The following is a 21,043-nucleotide window of genomic DNA, read 5'->3' as shown; positions in this document are numbered from 1 at the left end:
AAGCCTCAGAGCAGAAACCCACCCTTCCTTGAAGTGGGGATGAAAACCAGAAAAATATCACAGCTCTTTTTTTTTTCTTTCTTTCTTTAGGCAAATGCTTTGGGCTGCATGGCCAACGCAGCTGACATCTTGCAGTGGTTGTAAACAAGCAGGAGCACCAGAGCAGAGACCCAATTCAGTAGCCTGTATCATTTACTCCCGACTTATAGCTCAGCCAGAAAGGAAACCCAAGTCCCCGCTCCTCCGAGAAGGCCAACACGTGCTCATCACTGCCCTCCGGCTCAGCCTGGACTCAGCTCAGGTCCCACCCCCAGTCAGCGCGGAATTCAACTTGGCGAGAGCAGAACGTCTACTACATATGGTTACAAAGAGGCTCCTGGACAAGCGGGGACGGCAGGAATCTGTCTACGGCACCTGGAGTCTATTTCAGTAGCGTAATTGGTACGTAGAAACCTGCTCCTCGCTGCCTGCCCAACGTGGGGTCATCGTCACATTTATACACAGAGGCCTCTGCCAGCAGCACTGCCTGTGTGCTCAGCCCGGGCTCACACGCTCCAGAAAACCAGGAAAGAGTTAAACGTTCTTTGCACTTGACTCAGTGGCTTCCCCTCACCACAGACTCCCAGATCCCACCATTCTCCAAGCCCGCTGCGCAGCCAATCAAAGCAAAGGAAGGAAACGATGCTGGCCGGCTGACAGCCCCAGAGCTCTGATGGCCATATATGGTAAAAACCACTGTCAGAGCCTGTCAGGCCTGCGGGCCGGCTGCTGTGGACATATCAGTGAACTGCAGCAGCGCCAGAGGCCAGCCAAGGAAACGCACAAAGGACAGGCTGCCTGCTCATCTCCAGGAGAGGGCGGAGGATGAGGGGCGGGGGCGCGGCGTCATCTGCCAGGGCATACTCTGAGACACAGCCACTCGCTGTAATCAAAAATAGCCCCCGGGTACACGGTGAGGTTCCTTCTGCCAGGACTTTGTGCTCCACTGTTAATAACTGGGGGTGAGGAGGGTGTCCCCCCGGCCCCCCACCCCCAGCACGACTGTGGAGAACAGTCACTGGGAGAAAATGAAAAGGTCCTTCTGTGGCGCTTCATGTGGTAATGAGGCTGTGCGGCGCTCATGGGGCTGGCAGCTCGGGACACAATTTGGAAGTCATTGTTCTGCACCTGGTGCCCGCCACCGCCACCGCCACCCCCTGGCCCTTCACAGTTGTCCGTACAACCGACAGTTAAGGTGCTCAGGGCAGCAGACAGCATCTACTTCAGGAGGCAGTGAATGGGCATCCCGGGACACATCAGGACACTGGCCCTGCGTAAAAGCTCTGGCCCGTCACACCAAAGCTACCCTGTGCCAAACGTCCACATCGGTACAAAGGGCTACCAGCATCGCCAGCCCTCTCCAAAATGGGGCACCGCTATTTGTGGGAATGGAAATTGCCTGTCAGCGGCGTACAGTCAGGGGGAGTCACAGCCAATGCAAATCCAGCAGGTGCTGGCAGTGACTGGGGGTCAGAGAGAAAAGCGCCATCGGGAGACTGCCATTCCTTTTGAACTAGTCCATGAAAGAAGGCACTTATCAGCACGACGCCTGGCACTTAAGAGGAAGCCTTCAACGATGTGAGCTGCTGCGACTCCATCATAGCCGCTGTCTGCGCACGAGCGCGGCGGAGACCAAGCACTTTCCGAACCTCAAGACAATTCTCAAGCTGCCAGCATCGGAGCCCTGACAGGCTAGTGTTTTTTGTTATTAAGCCTTCCAACCCCAGAGAAACAATGCAAAGGATTAAGTGTCAATTAGGCCATGGTTTCTTTTTTTTTTTTTTAATCTTTCACCCTCAGTGGAAAAAATAAATGTTAATCAAAAATATACATGTACAAATCAAATAGAGACTCAAAGTTCTAATCCACGGAAGAACTCAGAGCTCTGGGCAGTCACTCGGTCTGAGTTTCAATTTCTGCAGCTGTAGAACAGGTGTATGACAGCAACCCCACTGTATGCAAAAACCAAGACATGATGTGTGAATGGGGCCCGCCAAGCACATTGTTGATGTCGTGAATATGACATGAAGTCACCACCGCTTTCTGAAGCTGAAACAGTGCAAAGATGCTATATGGATCCACTTTTAACAATAATCCTAAAATTCAGAGCAATGCTTACTCTGGTTTTCCTTCATATAATGGTGAAGGAAAATACCACTTCTGCACTATTTATACTGGAAGTGAAGGGAAAAACGGCCCCAAAGCGTGAGATTTTTCTACAGCTCCTCCAAATTCCCCCCTAATCAAATATTCCATTTCTCCAACACTAGAAAAGGTCCTCCCGACGCAGGGAGGAGGGACAGGGCTCTCCCTGGTTCTCTGCCCTCCTGGGAACAGGGCCCCTCTTCTCACCCATGAGTTTAGTGAGTTGGCTGCGCTCCTCTTCTGTTTCACCTCTGGCTCCCACGCTCAGGAGAAACCCAACTTGCAGTATTCTATCCTGGAAGACTTTATTTTCACAGACTATACATATTCTCTGTGACATCTTCCTTGACTTCTGAGGCTTGGTGAGAACTCATTTCCCATCACTGTGTCAAGAGCCCTTTAGGCACAAACATATCTCCCCACTACAGGGATCACCGTCAACTGCTGGCAAAGCCTTTTTAAGAGCAAGAATCCAACACACGTTCTGGCAGAGCAGGTGTTCACATGTCTCATAAATAAGCATGTGAATGAATTAATGTAATTTTTCTAAAGTACTGATTTAGCTTTCATTAAAGTTTAAACAACAAGTAGCTCTTCATATACACTTCGGTAATATTAATGAGAATGCTTTTTAAAAATAATATTTACATGTAATAAATTCATTATAAAACATTTTGAAAGAAGTACAGATAATTATAAAGAAGAAAATAATCACCGTTAGTCCCACCATCTATGTTAACATTACAGTTTTCCCCCAAAATTAATAACATAATTTGAAGTTACACATAAGGCAGACTATAACCTTATAACACATTTTTAGGTTGTATGACAAAATCACAGAACATAGGATAAAAGTACCTTGCCATCCAACATAAATTTCTCTTGCTACTGTACATAATCCCTCAATATTCATTTAAGATTTATTAAAGAATGCTATGTATCTATATATTTATCTACATATATTTTTTTAAAAGGAGAGGTGGAAAGAGTATCTAAAATTACCCAAAAGGCCTTTGAGCCTCGTAAGAGACATGGGTTCAATGGCTGGGTTGGGAAGATCCCCAGAGGAGGGCATGGCAACCCCCACCATTATTCCTGCTTGGAGAAAGCCCATGGACAGAGGAGCCTGGCAGGCTACAGGCCATAGAGTCACAAAGAGTCAGACACAACCAAAGTGACTGAGCATGCACGCAAAGGACATTTAGGCTATTTTGAGTTATTTATTTACGCACTGTGTGATCTAACATTATGGGTCAAGTAAGCATCATATTCTGAGAATACACCTGATCCTTGAACAACATGGGTTTAAACTAGGCAGGTCCCCTTAGGATGCAGATTTTTTTCAATGAGTATGTACTACAAGATCCATAGTTGGTTGAATCCACAGATGCAGAACCATGAATACAAAGGACCAACTGTAACCTTAAACGTGTATTTTCAACTGCCTGGGGGCTCTGTGCCTGTAACCCTAGTTATTCAAGCGTCAACTGTACAATGTTTCAGTTATCATTACTGCTTAATTGTTGTTGCTCAGTCACTCAGTTGTGTCCAAGTCTTTGCCACCCCATGGACTGCAGCATGTTAGGTTTCCCTGTCCTTCACTACTTCCCAGAGTTTGCTCAAACTCATGTCCATTGAGTCGACAATGCCATCCAGCCATCTCATCCTCTGCCGCTCCCTCCTCCTCCTGCCCTCAATCTTTCCAAGCATTAGGTCTTTTCCAATGAGTTGGCTCTTCATATTAAGTGGCCAAAGTATTGGAGCTTCAGTTTCAGCATCAGTCCTTCCAATGAATATTCTGGGTTTATTTCCCTTATGATTGTCTGGTTTGATCTTGCTGGCCAAGTGTCTTGGACTGCTTAATGAGTCATCCTAAAATTTAGCTACTTAAAACAATAAATATTTCTTATCTCACAAAGTTTCTGTGGGGTCAGGAGTGCAAAAGCAGCTTATCTGGGTGGTTCCAGCTGAGGGTTTTCATAAGTCAAGGTGTCAGCCAGGGCTGCAGGGATCCACCTTCAAGACGGCACACTCACGAGGTTGGTCAGTCGGTGCTGGCCACCGGCAGGCAGTCCCGAGGACCTCTCCATAAGGCCAACTGAGGGTCTTTACAACATGGCAGCTCCAAAAGAAACAAAGCGGAAGTCAATATGCTTTTAAGGCCTAGTCTCGGAAGCCACACTCCATCAGTTCCTCCATATCCCAACGGCGAAAAAGGTCTCTTCCATTTAATGTGGGAGGAAACCGCCTGACGGCGAGACACGAGGAGGCGAGGCCCACTGGAGGCCACTCTGGAGGCTGCCGCCCACAGGGAGTGAGGCGAGACGACGGAGAGCCCTGCCACACAGCCGGCCAGCCAGCCTGCACACCACCCCAACCACCCTCCCTCTATCTGTCAGGTGGCTAAAAGCATAATTACCTGACAGCTTGAGGATGCAGCCTGAGACAAGCAGCTCAGGAAATCCAAAGTCTGATTTCCACTGTCTCAGTGAATCAGAGGTAAACTCTGAGTTGGATACTAAATATCAAGCAGCAGCACTTAGAATACTGACTACAATGAATCAAGATTTCTTCCTCAATAAATTTCTTCTTCAATAAATATGACAGAAAAGTACTCTAAAGCAGCCCTTGCCAACCTGAGTCCATGGAAGAATTAAGTCCTAACGCCCTGAGGCAGCTACTTACATAGTGGATTAATTTCTTTCCTATGCATCTACAAGGCTTAGCAATGTCCATTCCTTGAGAGAACTAAGAAAATATTCACGGAGATGATTTCTGTAGGGCCGAATTCTTTCACAAAACTCTAGTTGTAAAGGGCTACAAATGAGTTGAAAAGATAGTTCATGGACATAAATAAAGCAAGATCCCAAATACTCCCACAAAATATATGGGAGAAACATAACGATGTATAAGAAGGCAGACACAGCTAACACCAGAGGAACAAGAGCAGAGGGGAGACAGAGGCCCAGAAGGTTAGCAAAGACTGAGCCACATCCACCCCAGCATGGCCAAGAGCAGACCTGCTCTCCAAGGCAATTGCTGGGAAGAAGAAATCAGCAATCACGCCAATCCTCTGAAGTAAGACCGTCAAGGGAGGAAGGAAGACAGGAGCCCTCCACTTTGCATCCTACACCCGAGTGGATAAGAGATCGCGAGCAAAAATTCTAACCAACTTCCTCAACCCCTGTTTAGGTTAGGATTTCCAGGTTCTCTGTGATCGGCAGCTTTAGTGTGTGTGTGTGTACACACGTGCACGCACACACCTACCCACAAACACTGCCGTGTTCATGTAAGCCACAGTGGCTCACAACAGGGATGGGAGTGCCTCAGTCCCACATCATGAGTGTGGCTCCCATACTCAGGAAGGCTTGTTCAGCCCACGTGGTAGAGCGCACGGGGGGCCAAAACCTGCATGCTTCTGACATGGCAGCTTGTGCAGTTGTGGGAAAACTCCATGGCCAAAACCACAGAGCCAACTTCTGTTCGGCAAGACAGCTATTATTCATCCTCTGAAAGACCAAAGAACCAGAAAACGTACTAGGCCACACCTCGAGAAGTCATGACAGGACAGCATGCCGCAGCTTGATGGAAGCATTAAGGAAGAAACCCTGAATCATGCGTACTAATCTAAATTGCCCCACCTCGGGGCTCAGTACTTTCCACATTCCCCCAGCAGTGACCCTTTAAAATCCTATAAAATCTTCTGGACAAAAACCTCATAAACCAATACACTTAAACAAACATATTCCTTCCTAAGCTTATCTCTTGCTGTGTACACGTCAATGTATTTGTCTCTAATACTCTTTCCATTTCTAAAGTCCTGGAAGACAGAGACCATGATTCTCCTAGAATCTAACCACAAGCCTCATGAGGCTGCAGTCAGTCGTATTTACTGCTGACACTAACTTTGAAGAAAAACTCACAGAGGCCATGTTTTAAAATGGGGAGCCTTTCAGAAAGAGTCACAATACATCTTAAAATCAATACACACTTATTCAATATTAATATGGACAGAAAACCTCCAAAGCACCACCAAAACCAGCCTGGCTGACTATAAGAAGGGGTAAAAACTGCAGCCGCAGAGGGCATGAGGGGAGGACGTGGCGGGTGGGGAGGAGGGGGCGACGCACATTACCAGAAATCTCTGAGATATTTATTTAAAACCATACGCATCCCCTTAAGTTCATGTTTAGAGAAATCCTAGACTGCCATCCTCACACACAGGAGCCCAACACACACCCAGAGCATCATTCCCTGCAATCTTCACTTCAAGCATCACTTCATATTACATGTGGGAATTTGGTTTTCCCTTCCCTTTAAACAAAAGCAGCACCTCATTATAAAACAATTTCAAAGTTGCCAAGACACTGAAGTTGCAGGATCTCTTTTCCAGGACAGAATCCTGTTCAGGATCAAGGGTTCAACATGCACTCGGGGTCCCTAGTGTTTTCCTCCTTCAAGGCTGCACTTCTAAAGCGGAGACAAACATCTCAGTACCAGCAATCTTCGGGGGGTGGGGGAGGGTGTCAGGAAACTGACCACAATAAAAGGCAGACACAGCACTCCTGGAGGACAGAAATTACAGACGATCAAACCAACTGATCACATGCGCATCTAACCAACTGTGCACATCTAACAATGAACTATCACTTGTGAAAACGTAAAACTTATGATCCTCATTCAAATATATACTATTAAACTAAAATTAAAAGGAAAGAGATATCTGGGGGCAGTCGGCCCTACAAAGCAGGCAGAAATGTAGGTTTCCTGACAATGTGGAACAGAGTTCTATTTTCTAAAAGCACAGGTAGTAAGTAGTTAAGGGACAGGGTCTTAGGAAGAAAAGAAAGGGGAGTGTTACCTGACACTCCAGGGCTCTGGGCTAGGCCCTGCCATCCTAGCAGAGCCTTTCAAGAGCTGCTGAGACACAGGACTGTCTACAGAGGCCAAGGATTACTTTTCTTTGCTTGGCTCAGCCTTGCCTTTGGTAGAAAAGCAACCAGGAGTAAACAGGCATCTAGTTCGCAAAGTTACATGTTGGCACTAAGGAGGGAAAAAAAGGAACAACAGCATTTCCCTTGCTGACTTCTGGGTAGCAAAATGAGAAGTCATATTAACATTGAGTGCCACAGGAGACGAGAAATACTTCCAAGATCATCTGGAACTGCCAAAACAGAAAATCACTTTCGTATAATACAGAGCCTTTCACATTCCAGATAGAGAAATGGGAGAGAAGGACAGAGTGAGGAATCCACGCCCTACCAGAAGTCAGTGACCGAGGCAGCACTGAGCGGCCGGCTCCCCGACTCCCGGGCCCATGTTCCTTCCTCAACACCACACTGATCCTAAGGACGCAACACACATGCTTTAATACACAAAAATCCCAGAGTATGTGTGAACCCATTGATTATAAAATTTGGTAACCCCAAGTACTGGATTTATTTCCAATGGGTGTCACTGGGCTTAGTTCATGCCAATGTCACCTCCTCCAACACAAATTAATATTTAAGGAGCAAAGAATGCTATTTATAAGCCTGGGAAATACAGGCTCTGGAGGCTCCTCCAAAACCACCACTTTGCTCAAACATGATAATTTCTGAAGCAACTCATTCTATCCTAATTCCTACACAGTTGCTTAAAGAACAAAATGCTAAAATCTACTTATTGACCACTTCATGTTAAAAACCAAAGCACAGGATCCAGCTGGCTTTGGACCTGCACACGAGTCTCCCTTACATGGTATAAGCAGAACCCTAAGCTTCCCATGGTTGGTGAAAGCTAAAGTGGACTCACAAAGCCTTCTGTGGATGTAGGACTTGAAGAGAACTGTCTGAACTCAGAGGAAAATTAGCCACTCGGAAGTTTATTTTGGGCTTCTTAATTGGCTTGTTCCATTTCTTTGAAGCAAAAAAAAAAAAAAAAAAACCAACCCCAAAAGTCTTAAATTTATCCTCTTGAACTCAATAGAGATCACGGTGCCTCAGAGCCTGATCTTGGTCAACAAGCTGAGCTATCTTCTCAGCTAGCCACCATTAAGACACCACTGAAAGTCAAGTTTTCAAGTGCTCCTTGCTCTTGGTGGACAAATCAACTAAAAAGTCGTGGCAATCAAATGCAAAACTGGCATTAGATTCCAAATCCCACTCCAAAATCAGGTAAGTACAGATGTAACAGTGTAATGTATTATTCTGCTGGGAAAGATTGAAGGCAGAAGGAGAAGGGGATGACAGAGGATGAGATGGTTGGATGGCATCACTGACTTCAATGGACACGAGTTTGAGCAAGCTACGGGAGTTGGTGATGGACTGGGGAGCCTGATGTGCTGCAGTCGATGGGCTCGAAAAGAGTTGGACATGACTGAGCGGCTGAACTGAACTGAATGTATTATTCACCACCAAAGCAGACGTTTTCTCCACAAAAGCGAAAGTATCTGAGTACAAAATAATTTCAATTTAATGAAGAGTCTTCTTTAAAAAATGATAGACAACTTTGCCAATAAGAAAGTACATGTGGAGACATATATCAGATTTGTTCCCCAAAGGCATCCATGTCCTGTTTCTGTAGTGAGATGGTTCTGTTGTACAATACCACATCAATCCAGTCACCGAGGTGCAGATCAGATGCTAAAATAAAACAAGTTTGGTCACGAGCATCTGAGAGAATGAAAAGTCAAAAAAAACTGGAAGCTTTCCCAGCAAGAGTCTTCCTAAGAAAAAAAACACCAAAATACAATGGGAAACAAACTTTGACAGAAATTCACGGACCGTAACCATTTCAGGATCACATGGCCCATCATGAGGAGACACGCCCCTAACAGGCATGGCTCGGGCTCAGGGAGATCCACTGTTCCCAGCAGAGTGGAAACAGCTGTGACGTGACCCAGCCTCTGCATCCTTATCATGAGGGCTCAGGACTCACCAAACCTATTTTCCTCCTAAAAGCTAATCAGAAAATGACTCTTTCCAGGCTCTCTCTTCACAGTGTTTCCCGCCCGCCCACCCCTCCATTATTTGCAGTTCTGGGATTTCCTGTTAAAGCTCGCACAGACCTCATCTACAATTTTCAAGAATGGTCAGAAAGTTACAAACCGCCTATCTGCTCCCCTATATCAGAGAGGGTTCTCTGGAAGGATGAAGTCAGAAGGGAGAACTAGGAAGCCCAGCAAGGCTGAAAATCACATGGAACCACTTTCAGTAGATAGCCTTTATTTCTACCACTTGTGAATGCTGTTTAGATCCTATGCCGAAACTTACTACTGCACAGACTTGCAATTTGCATTGTTTGGGGACATTTTCTTGGGCTCTCATCCCATTTACCATTCAAAAACAAAACAAAACCAAGGAGTCTCATTCCTCATGATCACTCACACATACACACATACACACGAGTTTCTTATATATCTTTTACAATTTCTGCCCATTTAAAAACATTACTGCTTTTAAAGTTGCACTTTGGGTGGGAATCTTTTAAGGCAAGTGGATGGTTACTAACAAAATCATTAAGTCCCTGTGCCTGTCCACACTCACAGCGTCACTGTAAGAATCTTTCCTATCCATAGAGGGCATGTCCAGAACAGAGTTCACCATTCTGTTTAATGATTCTCTGTCAAAGAAAAACTAATGTGGTTAGTAAAGCGTGTGGAACTTAACCTCAATTACAGCAGAGTCTAATGGTCCCAGAAATCACACAATGCTTAGTGAACTATCAATCTCCAAAATCAATCTATTATAGGCTAAGCAGAGATTACTGGAGGGTGTCATCTCACAGGATGGAAAGTCAGATGACTTACCTTGTGCAAAGGGAGTACAAGGAACGCTCCTCCCCCGCTCGCTTCTATGATTATGGCAACGAATCTGGGATTGACAGCGCAAAAGGAACTGTCCCAGGTCACTCGAGAAACCCGGATGTCGTCGTAACACTGGTCATTTTTCACTGCTTGTCCAAATACATGCCGAAACTTGCTCTGTCGTACCACTCGCCTCATCGTGTCTGTGGGAGGACAAAAAGTAAGTTAAAATCATGCCCCTGAGAGAAAGTTTACTTTCACAAATGAAGAGCTCCAAGTCAGGGGAAAAAAACAGAACAGTATAGCATTTTGTCTGCTCTCTTAAATGGTGGCCAAATGGCAAATCCAAATTTCCTTTAGCAGCACGTACTCAGAGAGAACTGCAAAATGCGTCAGGGAAAGAATTACAAAGAAATGAAAAATTCCAAATTCGAGATCCAGAAACAGCTCATTAGTTTTAATTTTAAGAGAAAGATCAAGGTAAAGAATGAAAGAAATTAGCCTTTCAGGGCTGGGTGGGACTGAAAAGACAATCCATTATGACCCCCACCCCTTTATGGATAAGAAAAACTCCAAAGTGAAGTCATTTGGTTGATTTGAAGCTGAGGAATCCCCTCCTCTCCCAAATTATGATACTGTGGCTTTTTCCTTAGTCTGCCAAGGTAATTTTTCCATTTTTAAGCATTTTCCCCAGACATCAGCACTCTGCCGTCTGAGAGCAGTGTCTGCTCACGAGTGTTTCCACAAGACCAGCTACAAACAGTGGAGAATTCAACACAAACAAACCGCCCTTGCCTTCAAGAAGCTTCCAACACAAGCAGAACAGTCAGAGCAACTGAGAACCTCATCTCTGGTGATGTCACCTGCAGTCTGACTACTTCTGCCATCATGGGGCCAAAGCCAGGCTGAGGAAGAGAAAAAGCAAGGCAAAAATTTTCATGAAAGTGGAGATGAACTGGATGATAAGAGGGGTGCCGCCAGCACACTGGACTGATCAGGCAGAAAGGGGCTGGGCTAAGAAGCTGCTGTGATGGAGAAAGGCCTGGGGTCATCACGGCAGCAGCCATGAGCAGAGGAAAAGAAAAACTCAAGGAGGGGAAAGGAAACCAGTATGTCAGAGCTGACCACTCAGCACAGCCACTTCCCAAGGGGCCCAGGGGACCTGGGGACAGAAAGGGACACCAAGCCGGTGTTCCCGGGCTTCCTCGGGGGTCATTTTAGACCCCAAATTCCACTGGGTTGTCCAACACTGAAAGCAGTCAGGCTTTAGGAGCAGCAGGCCCCACCTGACTGAGGTCTCCTGGGCTGCACTGCACTGTCATCTTCCTGTCCGCTAACACAGGACATTCCATTCATGCTGGCCAGGGAGGAAGGAGCCCCCAGAAAACACGTGACGATGGAACACAGGCAAACCTTCACAACTCAGCTGCAAACTAGTTCCCCTGTCCCCAAGGACAGAGGAGGGCACATAATACCTGTCCACTCGTGCCAAATGGGACATATGTGGGGGGCCGCTAATTACCACCAGCCCCCACCCTTGAATCCCCTTCCTCACGGCTCTGGGCCCACTGCTAAGTGCAGAAGCCCAGGGCATGTGGCTGGACTGAGGCAGCAAAGCCTTGGCAGGCTGCTGAGCACCCGTGTTCCTCAGTGCAGCAGCTGCCAGACCTTCCCAGCTGACCAGGAAGAGCAGATGCTGAAAGCCCTCAGTGAGGAGACGGTAAATTATTTCCTCCCACTTGGCCAGGGCCCTCCATCCGTGCAACAGAATGAATTCGTCTCAAGCTGGAGAAGACAAGACAGCTTCCACAAGGTGGTGAAACCTAAAGAAAAGCACGTCCATACAAAAAGCAACGTACAGTCAGCTGGTCTCAGGGTCCACTTCCCTCCCTGACCACCTACACAAGTCGCAGAAGCCGGAATCCCCGCCATGACCTTCTAGCAGGCGTTTCAGAAGTGCAGTTAACGCAGAGGAAGGGAGACCTGCACTATGTGCCAAAGAGTTGATCCCGCTTAAGTAATGATTTTACAGATTTCAAACATGAAAATCCCAATGGGAAATCACACAAAGGACACGATGAGGTAATTTACAAAAGAAATTCACAAATGGCATTTCTCTCCACTCCTTCCTGAAATCCTAATAAAATGACAGTAAAGGAATAAACACAGGTATAAACGCCAAAAGAGAAGCAAAGACACTGGAAAGGAGCCTACAGAGAGCAAGCGGGACCACGAGCCTGTGGAAGAGGAATGCTGTCGAGCCCGTGGAGCTGACAGAAGTGAGTGCTCTCCCCGCAGCAGAGGTCTCGGAGGGGCAGCTCACAGGACGCCAGGCCCAGCGCTCAGAAGGGAAACTGATGTCGGTGCGTGGCCGGCGGGGTCGGGGTGCGGTGCTGCAGGGAAAACTGACCGACAGCCTAGTTAGGAGCAGCCAGACACCCAGCTCTGCTCCTCCCATGTGGCACAGTCAGGCGCTGCCCCCACCTGCCCCAGAAGCCACACGGGGGCCCTGGACAGGACAACACAGCACAAGTGAGCAGAGGTACCAGCGGGTGCCACCCAGACAGCCTGAGTCTGCACAGTGGAGCCTCCAGCCCCAGTGTCCCAGCAGGTCCCGAACACTGGCTGCTAGGCCGAGACAGCTCTCGTCGCCCTCTGGGAAGTCCTCCACCCACCCAGCCCCTCCACCCACATGGGCACTGGGTCAGCTTTTCGGGCCACCATTCAGTCAGTGTGAACAGACGTGTGAGGAAGCCCTCTAACTTGAAAAATGGAGACAGTTTTTCCTCTTCAGTCAAACAGGCCAGGATACCATCTAATCTCACCAACAATGTGAATGTTAATATAAATATGCTTTGAATGTCTTCACTGGAAAACATCTCACAAAGCTGCTGGCTGTCTGACGTACTAAAATACCTTTAAAAGTCACGTCTGTATTACACAGAGTGACACATGTTACACAAATTTCCATCCCAAGTACACGAAGTCTGAGTGAGAGGTTCTTTTGCTACAACCACGGAGCAGAGTGTTAGTGACAGAGCAGACAGGGCGAAGGCCAGGGCTTTGGCCGTGCTGCGCTGTCTGGGCCAGGCCATCCATACCCGAGGTCGAACCTCATCTGGGCTCAGCTGCCCACGTGTGGCACGGCTGCTCACACTGCACACAACAGAGAAGAGCAGTGAACAGGGCGGGCTCGCAAGTCGGGCAGCTGTGTGAGCGCAAAGCACTCCGTTTACCTCCTGGCTGGGGTTCAGCAGGGCAAGTCATAACCTCCTTTAGGGTCAGAGTCTCTGCCTGGAAATGGACACAATACACATAAAGTTGCAGTGACCATTAAACGAGCCCCTGTTACCGGGACTGCAGCAGGATCGCATTTTATTACACTGCCCTATACAGTCAGAGACACACAGCTGTCTTTATCATCCTGGTCCTTGACATAAGGTAATCCGGATTCAAGTTCCACTCCTGCCACTAACCTTTCTGAGCCTCAGTTTCCTCACCTATGGAAGAGGATGATACCTTATAATAAGAATTAAAAACGATATTTGACATACCGGGTCCAGATGACTTCAATGCTGAAGTCTATCAAATGTTAAGGAATCAATGCCAGTTCTTCACCAATTACTTCCAAACTAATTTTATAAGGCCAGTATTACTCTGATACCAAAATCAGACAAAGACATCCCAAGAAAACTAGACTAATATCTTTTATAAATATGGATGCAAAAATCCTCAACTGAATACTAGCAGACCAAATCTAGCAACATGTGAAAAGGATTCTACACTGTGACCAAGTGGGACTTTTCCCACAATGCAAGGTTGGTGTGACATTTGAAAATCAATTAATGTAACGTGTCAATCAAATAAAAAACAAAAATCACATGACCATCTCACAGAAAAAGTATCTGACAAAATCAGAACAAGGACAGACATATAAGTTAATGGAATAGAACTGACAGTTCTTCCTACATCTTTGATCAAGCGATTTCAACAAGGGTACCAAGATGATTCAATGTGGGGAATAAGACTTTTTTTCAACAACTGGTGCTGAGACCGCACAACAGACACAAAAGAAGCTGGAAGCGGAACTCTATGTAACTTTGTTCTGTATTTTCCAAGTCTTTTGTAAATGTGTTACCATATTTTCATAATAAACGCATGATTTTAAAAAAAAGGCTGGACCCTGACCTCACATAATATAAAATAATTAACTCAAAATGGATCAAAGATATAACTCTAAGAGCTGAAATTTTAAAACTCTTCGAAGAAAACACAGGAGTAAATCTTCATGACCTTGGATCTGGCAAAGGATTCTTAGATATGACACCAAAAACACAAGCAACAAAAATTAAAAGTATACAAAATGGACTGCGTCGAAACTAAAAACCTTTATGCTTCAAAGTCACCATCAAGAAAGTAAAAAGACAACTCACAGAATGGGAGAAAATTTTTGGAAATAATATATCTGATAAAGTACTTGTCTCTAGTATAAAGAGTTCCTACAACTTAGTAATAAAAAAGACAAACAATCTAATTTCAAAATGAGCAAAAGACTTGAATAGGTCTTTCCAAAAGAGAAATGTCCAAAAACACAAGAAAAGATGCTGGATATTTTTGGTCACTGGGGAAATGTAAATCAAAATCACATTGAAATACCACTTCACACCCACCAGGATGGCTAGAATCAGGCCAGAGAATAAGTGTCAATGAGGACGCAGAGAAATCTGAACCCTCAGACACAGGTAGTGGGCTGCTTGGGAGGGCAGTCTGGCAGTTCTGAAATGATTCAACAGAGTTACACTATGACCCTGAAATTCCACAACTAGGAACTTACCTCAAAGAGCTAAAAACAGGTAGTCAGACAAATATTTGTACAAGAATTTTAAGAGCAGCCCATTTGCAACAGCCAAAGGGTGAAAACAATTCAAATGCTCGATCCCCACTGGACAATGAATGGACAAACAAAATGGCATATATCCACACAAAGGGATATTATTTGGCAATTTAAAAAAATACTAATACATGCTACAACTTAAATAAACCTTATTATGCTAAGAAGCTAAATACAAAAGCTTACATATTATGATTCCTATTCACACAAAGGCCCAGAATAGGCGAACCCATGGACACAGAAAGCAAATTAGTGATTGCCTGTGGGGAGAAAGGGGTATCACAGAATAGGAGGTTATAGCTAAAGAGTACAGCCTTTCTTTCTGAAGTGATGAAAATATTCTACGATTTGTAGTGACAGCTCTACATATTTGTGAATATATTAAAAACCATTGAACTATATACTTTAAGTAGGGTGAATTGTATATGTGAATTATCTCTCAATAAAAATGTTTTTTAAAAATATGCAATGTGCCTAGTATAGAGTCTGAAACATAGTAAGCACTGTCTGATAAATGTCTGCAACTGTTATTTCAGAGCCTGCTAATAGGTTTCCCTACCCCAAGGGAAAAAAAACAAGTCAACTTCCTGCCAATTTATAAGCCAAAAGTACGATTGCACATTAATGACCTAGCAACAGTTATCAACGAACCTTTACAAAACTCTATATTCTCCCACGGCAGCATGGTGTTCACTACAGAAAAACAAACCTCTTCCTGATAAAGAAGCCTGTAGTATACATTAGTGTTTCACCAATTTCTTAGATGTTCAGCTATAAATTTCCAAAGTGTCATACCATCAAACTTAGGTGTTCTTTTATTAAATATCGTATCCCAAATTACACAACTAAAGCATCCCCCAAATGAAGGCATTTTATAAGTAAATTTAATTTTCAGTTATATTAAAAAGAATAGATGAAACAATGCTGAACAAATACACAGACACAAAGCCCAAGGATAGAATACATTCAATTTCAAATATCTTATCAGAGTTCACTCTTGGAGAGGTTGTCTGCCCATTAGTCTTTCAAGTGTAGTTCTTGGAACTGCATAGGGCCTTTTCTTTCCAACTGTCACAGTAATTAAGGTCCTCGTGGTAATAAAGAGGGAGACAACGCAGCAATCATTAAGCAATCAATGTTTACAAATTTCAAAATAAACTGATTTTAGATAGAAAAAATGCAATGTGGTTTTTGTTCTGTTTGCAATGTGTTTTTTAATTTCCACAAAATGTTGGGAATTATGAACCTTACTCAAGGCCTTATAATAAGCAACTGATCATTCTGCCCAAATTTCCAGTAAGACTGGGACTGTTCTAGAATGATTTTCATTATAATAAAAACTGATGAATATCTGAAAGACAAAGACTGTAAGAACAGGCTGAGAGCACAGGTTCAACTATAAAACACTCTCACAGGCATATCTCCTCTGCCCGAGTCTCTAGATGATACTGAAAGCCAAGCAAGCAGATTAAAAGTTAAGTCTTGACTGTTGAGCAGCCATCACAGCAGCCTCTTTTCAGTTCATTTACCCTTTTTGTAGCTGACAGGCTGCATATTAGGACTCGCTTATATTACAACCAGAAGCTTGCACCTTCAGACCCCTTCACCCGTCTCACCCGCCCACCTAACCCACCACCTCTGGAAGCCCCCAAATGTGCTATTTGCTTAGAGTTTGGGTTTTGTGTTGGCTTTCGTTTTTAAGATTCAGCATGTAAGTGATAAAGAGTATTTGTCTCTGATTTACTTCACTTAGAATAATGCCCTCAAGATCCATCCATCTTGTCACAAATGGTAGAATTTCCTTCTCTTTAATGGCTGAATAATATTCCACAATACTACACTTTCTCATCCATTTATCTGTCAGACATCTGCGTTGTTTCCATTATCTTGGCTATTGTAAATAATATTGCAATGAACACAGGGGTACAGATACCTTTTCAAGATAATGATTTAGTTTCCTCTGGATAAATACCCAGAAGTAGAATTGCTGGATCATATGGTAGTTCGATTTTTACCTTTTTGAGGAACGTCCATACCATCTTCCATACTGATTACACCAATTTACATTCCCGCACAAATTTCTAATCAGTAGATAATATGTCCTTGTTTTCAGCTTCATGAAGAAAATCTAGGGCTTCCCTGATGGTCCAGTGGTTAAGAATCCACCTGCCAATGCTGGGGACACGGGTTTTTGACTCCTGCTCTGGTAAGACCCCACATGCTGTGGGGCAACTAAGCCCATGCACCTCAACTGCTGAAGCCCGAGTGTGCTAGAGCCTGGGAGCCGCAACAAGAGAAGCCACCACAAAGAGAGGCACAGGAGCTGCTACCAAAAGTGTCCCCACTCCCCGCACTAGAGAAAGCCCAAGTGTAGCAACTAAGGCCGGCACAGCCAGAGATAAATAAAGCTGATCTGTAAAGAAAGACTCTTAAAAAAAGAAAGAAAACCTACAAGCTATTGATGCCCACAATACTTAAGAGTTCATCTAAGGAAACAAAAATTAAAATTTTCTTTACATGTTGGGTAAACATTTTAACCAAGAACAAACTGTGAAAAATAAGGTCCATGTTTTAAGGACCTATTTTATAGGCATCAGAGCAAAGTTTGCTAAAAATCATTCTCAGAAGAAAACTTCCATCTCACAGTCAGCTGATCATCATCAACCTCGACGAGAGTGTAAAGGCATGTTTCTTGTGGTAATGCCTAGTCAAGTTAACAGAGAAAATATATTTCAAAGGCCATAAAAGAAATGTGTTGGGTGTTTACAGGGGGAAACGTAGACAAAACAGGGTGTTTATAATGGCACCAAATAAAACACTCAAACACCTGAGTAAATGTCACTGCGTTTTTTCTCCATTCTCTCTGCTTCCATCAATCTCATAAAAAAAGGGACCACAATTTTGACATTTTCCTGTTTATTGAGAAGTTATCTGTTTAAAGATTCCAGCAGATGCACTTCTGTGGTGTGTATGAAAGGAAGCACATCCTGCTAGGAACACATACAGGAAAACCCCTACTAGCAGCAAAATCCTGCTCCGCACATGTGCGGAGACCATTCCAGAGGCCAGACCGCTCAAGGGCTCAGGAGGCTGAGCAGCAGCAACCACAGGAAGACTCCAGAGTGTCCCTACAGGGAAAGGACATGTTCCCTGAGCTGCTGTTTTTCTGGCCCTTTTAGATGTGGGGAGAGATCAGACACGTTATTTAATAGAAAGTGGCAAGCAGGACAGCAGGGGAGGAAACAAGGGTCCCCAAATCCGCTATTTAAATGGCAGCACCAACAGTTAAAAAGTCTTTGTGAGAAGCTGTAAAGGTATCACGCAAGCCTATGTAGGATGCACATTCCTAAGACAGCAGACACCAGGAGCAAATACGGGAGGTACTCTGATTAAATACAGAAATTCAAGGTTCATCACTTTTGGATATGAGATGGCTTGGCTTTTTTGAATTGCCTTAAACCAAACCCACCAGTGATACTTGAAGAGTTCACCTAACAAATTACTTTTATTGCATCCAATCCCTTAATAGATCCATATATGAGATCCTCAAAAAAAAAAAAAAGCCTAATTTACTTACTTTAATAGAAGCTGTTTTACAAAGGAAGAAAAAAAAGACCACATGCAACAATCTGCTTTATGTAAAGCACAGCAGAAAGTCAGACAGACACACAACATTCCTCACACGCAGCAGCTAAGGGTGAAAGTTTGCACTCCAGAGATGTTGGAAATTATTTTTTAGAAAAACTGCTGACCACTTAAGACAACTGACTGCAACTATGAAACAGCCTTGATGTTGGTTCAATTCATCATGACATGAGGATGGTGACAGGGCTTCCCTGGCAGTCCAGTGGTTGGGACTCTGCCTTCCAATGCAGGGGTGTGGGTTCCATCTCTGGTCAGAGCTAAGATCCCACAGGCCTCTTTGCCAAAAAACATAAGACAGAGGCAATATTGTAACAAATTCAATAAAAGACTTAAAAAAAAAGGGCAAAAGTAATGGGTGAAAATTCACCCATTATAGCTTTCCAAACACTGACGTCCCCTTATCCACTCAGGTTCTAGGTCAAATGCCACAAATGAGGCATACCAACAATAAGTGCACTTTGCTCTGACCCAAGAATCCTACAACATTTTGGTTTTTAAATGCTTCTTGGAAAGAAAATACAAAGAAATGCAAGTAGGATTTACCAAGAAGTATCCAGACCGGGCCCCACAGAAGAAGCCTGGAGTAAAAAGGGTCATCTGTTCCAGGCCCTTCATTTTTAGTCCAGAGACACTGCGTGACTCGCCCAAAGATAAAGGACTCCAGAGAGACAGTTTGACCTCGAACCACAAAGTACAGGGCAGTTCAACTTCTCACCCCCTGAACTTTCATACTTTTTCAGTGATAAACTCCACACACAAATTCAGTTTGGGTTTCCCACATCAGCCAGCAACGCCTCTCAGAACTCCTTCAGGCGGTGCCTCCACAGTTCACAGTTCCACTTGGCCCGCTGGTGCCATTTTTAAATAGGAAATGACACTGGGCTCATACTTTATAAACTACAGAAGCTGGCTGTTTGCATTCAAATACACGGAGACGAACGACAGAACACATCAGGTATGCCGAAGGAAACCCATCTTTGCTTCTGATTGAAAACCCTTAGGTTTAAGTCAAGGGACTCTGTGCTCAAATGTCCAAGAGAAGAGCCGGGCATGTATAAAAAGCTGGAGATCTACATGTCAAGAATAGTTTCTGGGCTTCCCTGGGAGCTGCTCAGTTGCAGGAGACATGGGTTCAATCCCTGATCCTGGAAGATCCCACATGCCTTGGGGCAGCTAAGCCCGAGTGCCGCAACTCCTGAAGCCACGAGCCCAGGGCCCGTGCTCCACAAGAGAAGCCACCGTGGTGAAAAGCCCATGTACCGCAACTAGGGAGCAGCTCCCGCGCGCCCAGGCTAGAGAAAAGCCTGCACAGCAACCAAGATCTGGCATGGTTGAAAATAAGATAAATTAGTTTTTTAAAAAGAATACTTTCTAAAAGGTGAGGTACTGAGCTTTCTAAGAAAAGAACTCCTGCTTTTACAGTTTATAACTTTGTACTCACAGGACCTGGTTACAGAGTCTCTAAAATGAAATCAGTAGGCGCTCCCCGATGACACAGAGTACGATGGGCAGCTCCGAGTGACAGCAAAAAATGCAGCGGCAAGGGACCAAGCAAGCCGTCATCTGCACCAGATCACCACGAGGCAGGCTTCAGACACCTTACAAGTAACTGTCAACACACTCAACAAGGCTGTAATTTTTAAAAAAGAAATGAGCATGACGTGAACAGCAACAGAGCAACAGAAAAAGATCCTAAATACAAAAACTCGAAATCCCACTTCAGCTCTTGCATGCTCGTCTCTTTAAAGAAAGACCCTTCGTCAACCAAAGAGGTCTGTGTTGGAACTCCCTTAAAATGAAGAAGAATTACATGCCATGAATTTTAGTTAATAAATCAAGAACTTTTAAAAGGTCGCAAGGCTCATCTCTAGCTCTTTAATGACAGAATTTTTTTTATTACTTTATCAAAGGAAGGGCAGGTTTCCCCCAAGATTACATATAAGGACGACAGTCCCTTGTATCTCCCAGCTTTTTGCTATCACCAGCATCTTTATGGAGAAGGCAATGGCACCCCACTCCAGTACTCTTGCCTGGAAAATCCCATGGATGGAGGAGCCTGGTAGGCTGCAGTCCATGGGGTCGCTGAGGGTCGGACACGACTGAGCGACTTCCCTTTCACTTTTCACTTTCATGCATCGGAGAAGGAAATGGCAACCCACTCCAGTGTTCTTGCCTGGAGAATCCCAGGGACGGGGGAGCCTGGTGGGCTGCCATCTCTGGGGTCGCACAGAGTCGGACACGACTGAAGTGACTTAGCAGCAGCAGCATCTTTATAAATGCACCATGCTATGCTTCCCTGGAGCTTTAAGAAAGGATCGCTGAAGAATCCCCCATCCAAGAGACAGGCACCGCCTGCCCAGACAACACGATGGAACCAAATAAAATCCTCTGAGCTGAAGCATCTCCCTGAAGTGCCCCACAGGAGACCAGGCTCGGAAGCTTGGTTCTGCCTCCCTCTTCAAAGAGCCAAATTAATCCCAAGAGTGCTCATCCCAATTGCAGAACCTTTACCGACATGACTGACCCAGCACTCTCAC

General features: G+C 44.8%; 1 protein-coding gene across 3 annotated transcripts in view; it reads right to left on the bottom strand.

Moving 5' to 3' along the window:
• Positions 1-21,043, bottom strand: part of CORO1C (coronin 1C) — a 77,463-nt gene that overhangs the window by 39,982 nt on the left and 16,438 nt on the right. For all 3 annotated transcript variants that reach the window (XM_061385138.1, XM_061385139.1, XM_061385140.1), the window contains exon 2: positions 9,974-10,173. In XM_061385138.1, the coding sequence (XP_061241122.1) occupies positions 9,974-10,168 (195 nt within the window). In that variant the 5' untranslated portion in view covers positions 10,169-10,173. The remainder of the gene's footprint in view (positions 1-9,973; positions 10,174-21,043) is intronic.

Source organism: Bos javanicus, chromosome 17, assembly GCF_032452875.1.
Source record: "Bos javanicus breed banteng chromosome 17, ARS-OSU_banteng_1.0, whole genome shotgun sequence".
Taxonomy (NCBI): domain Eukaryota; kingdom Metazoa; phylum Chordata; class Mammalia; order Artiodactyla; family Bovidae; genus Bos; species Bos javanicus.
Note: the sequence above shows the minus strand (reverse complement) of the source record. Positions and strands in the feature narration are given on the sequence as shown.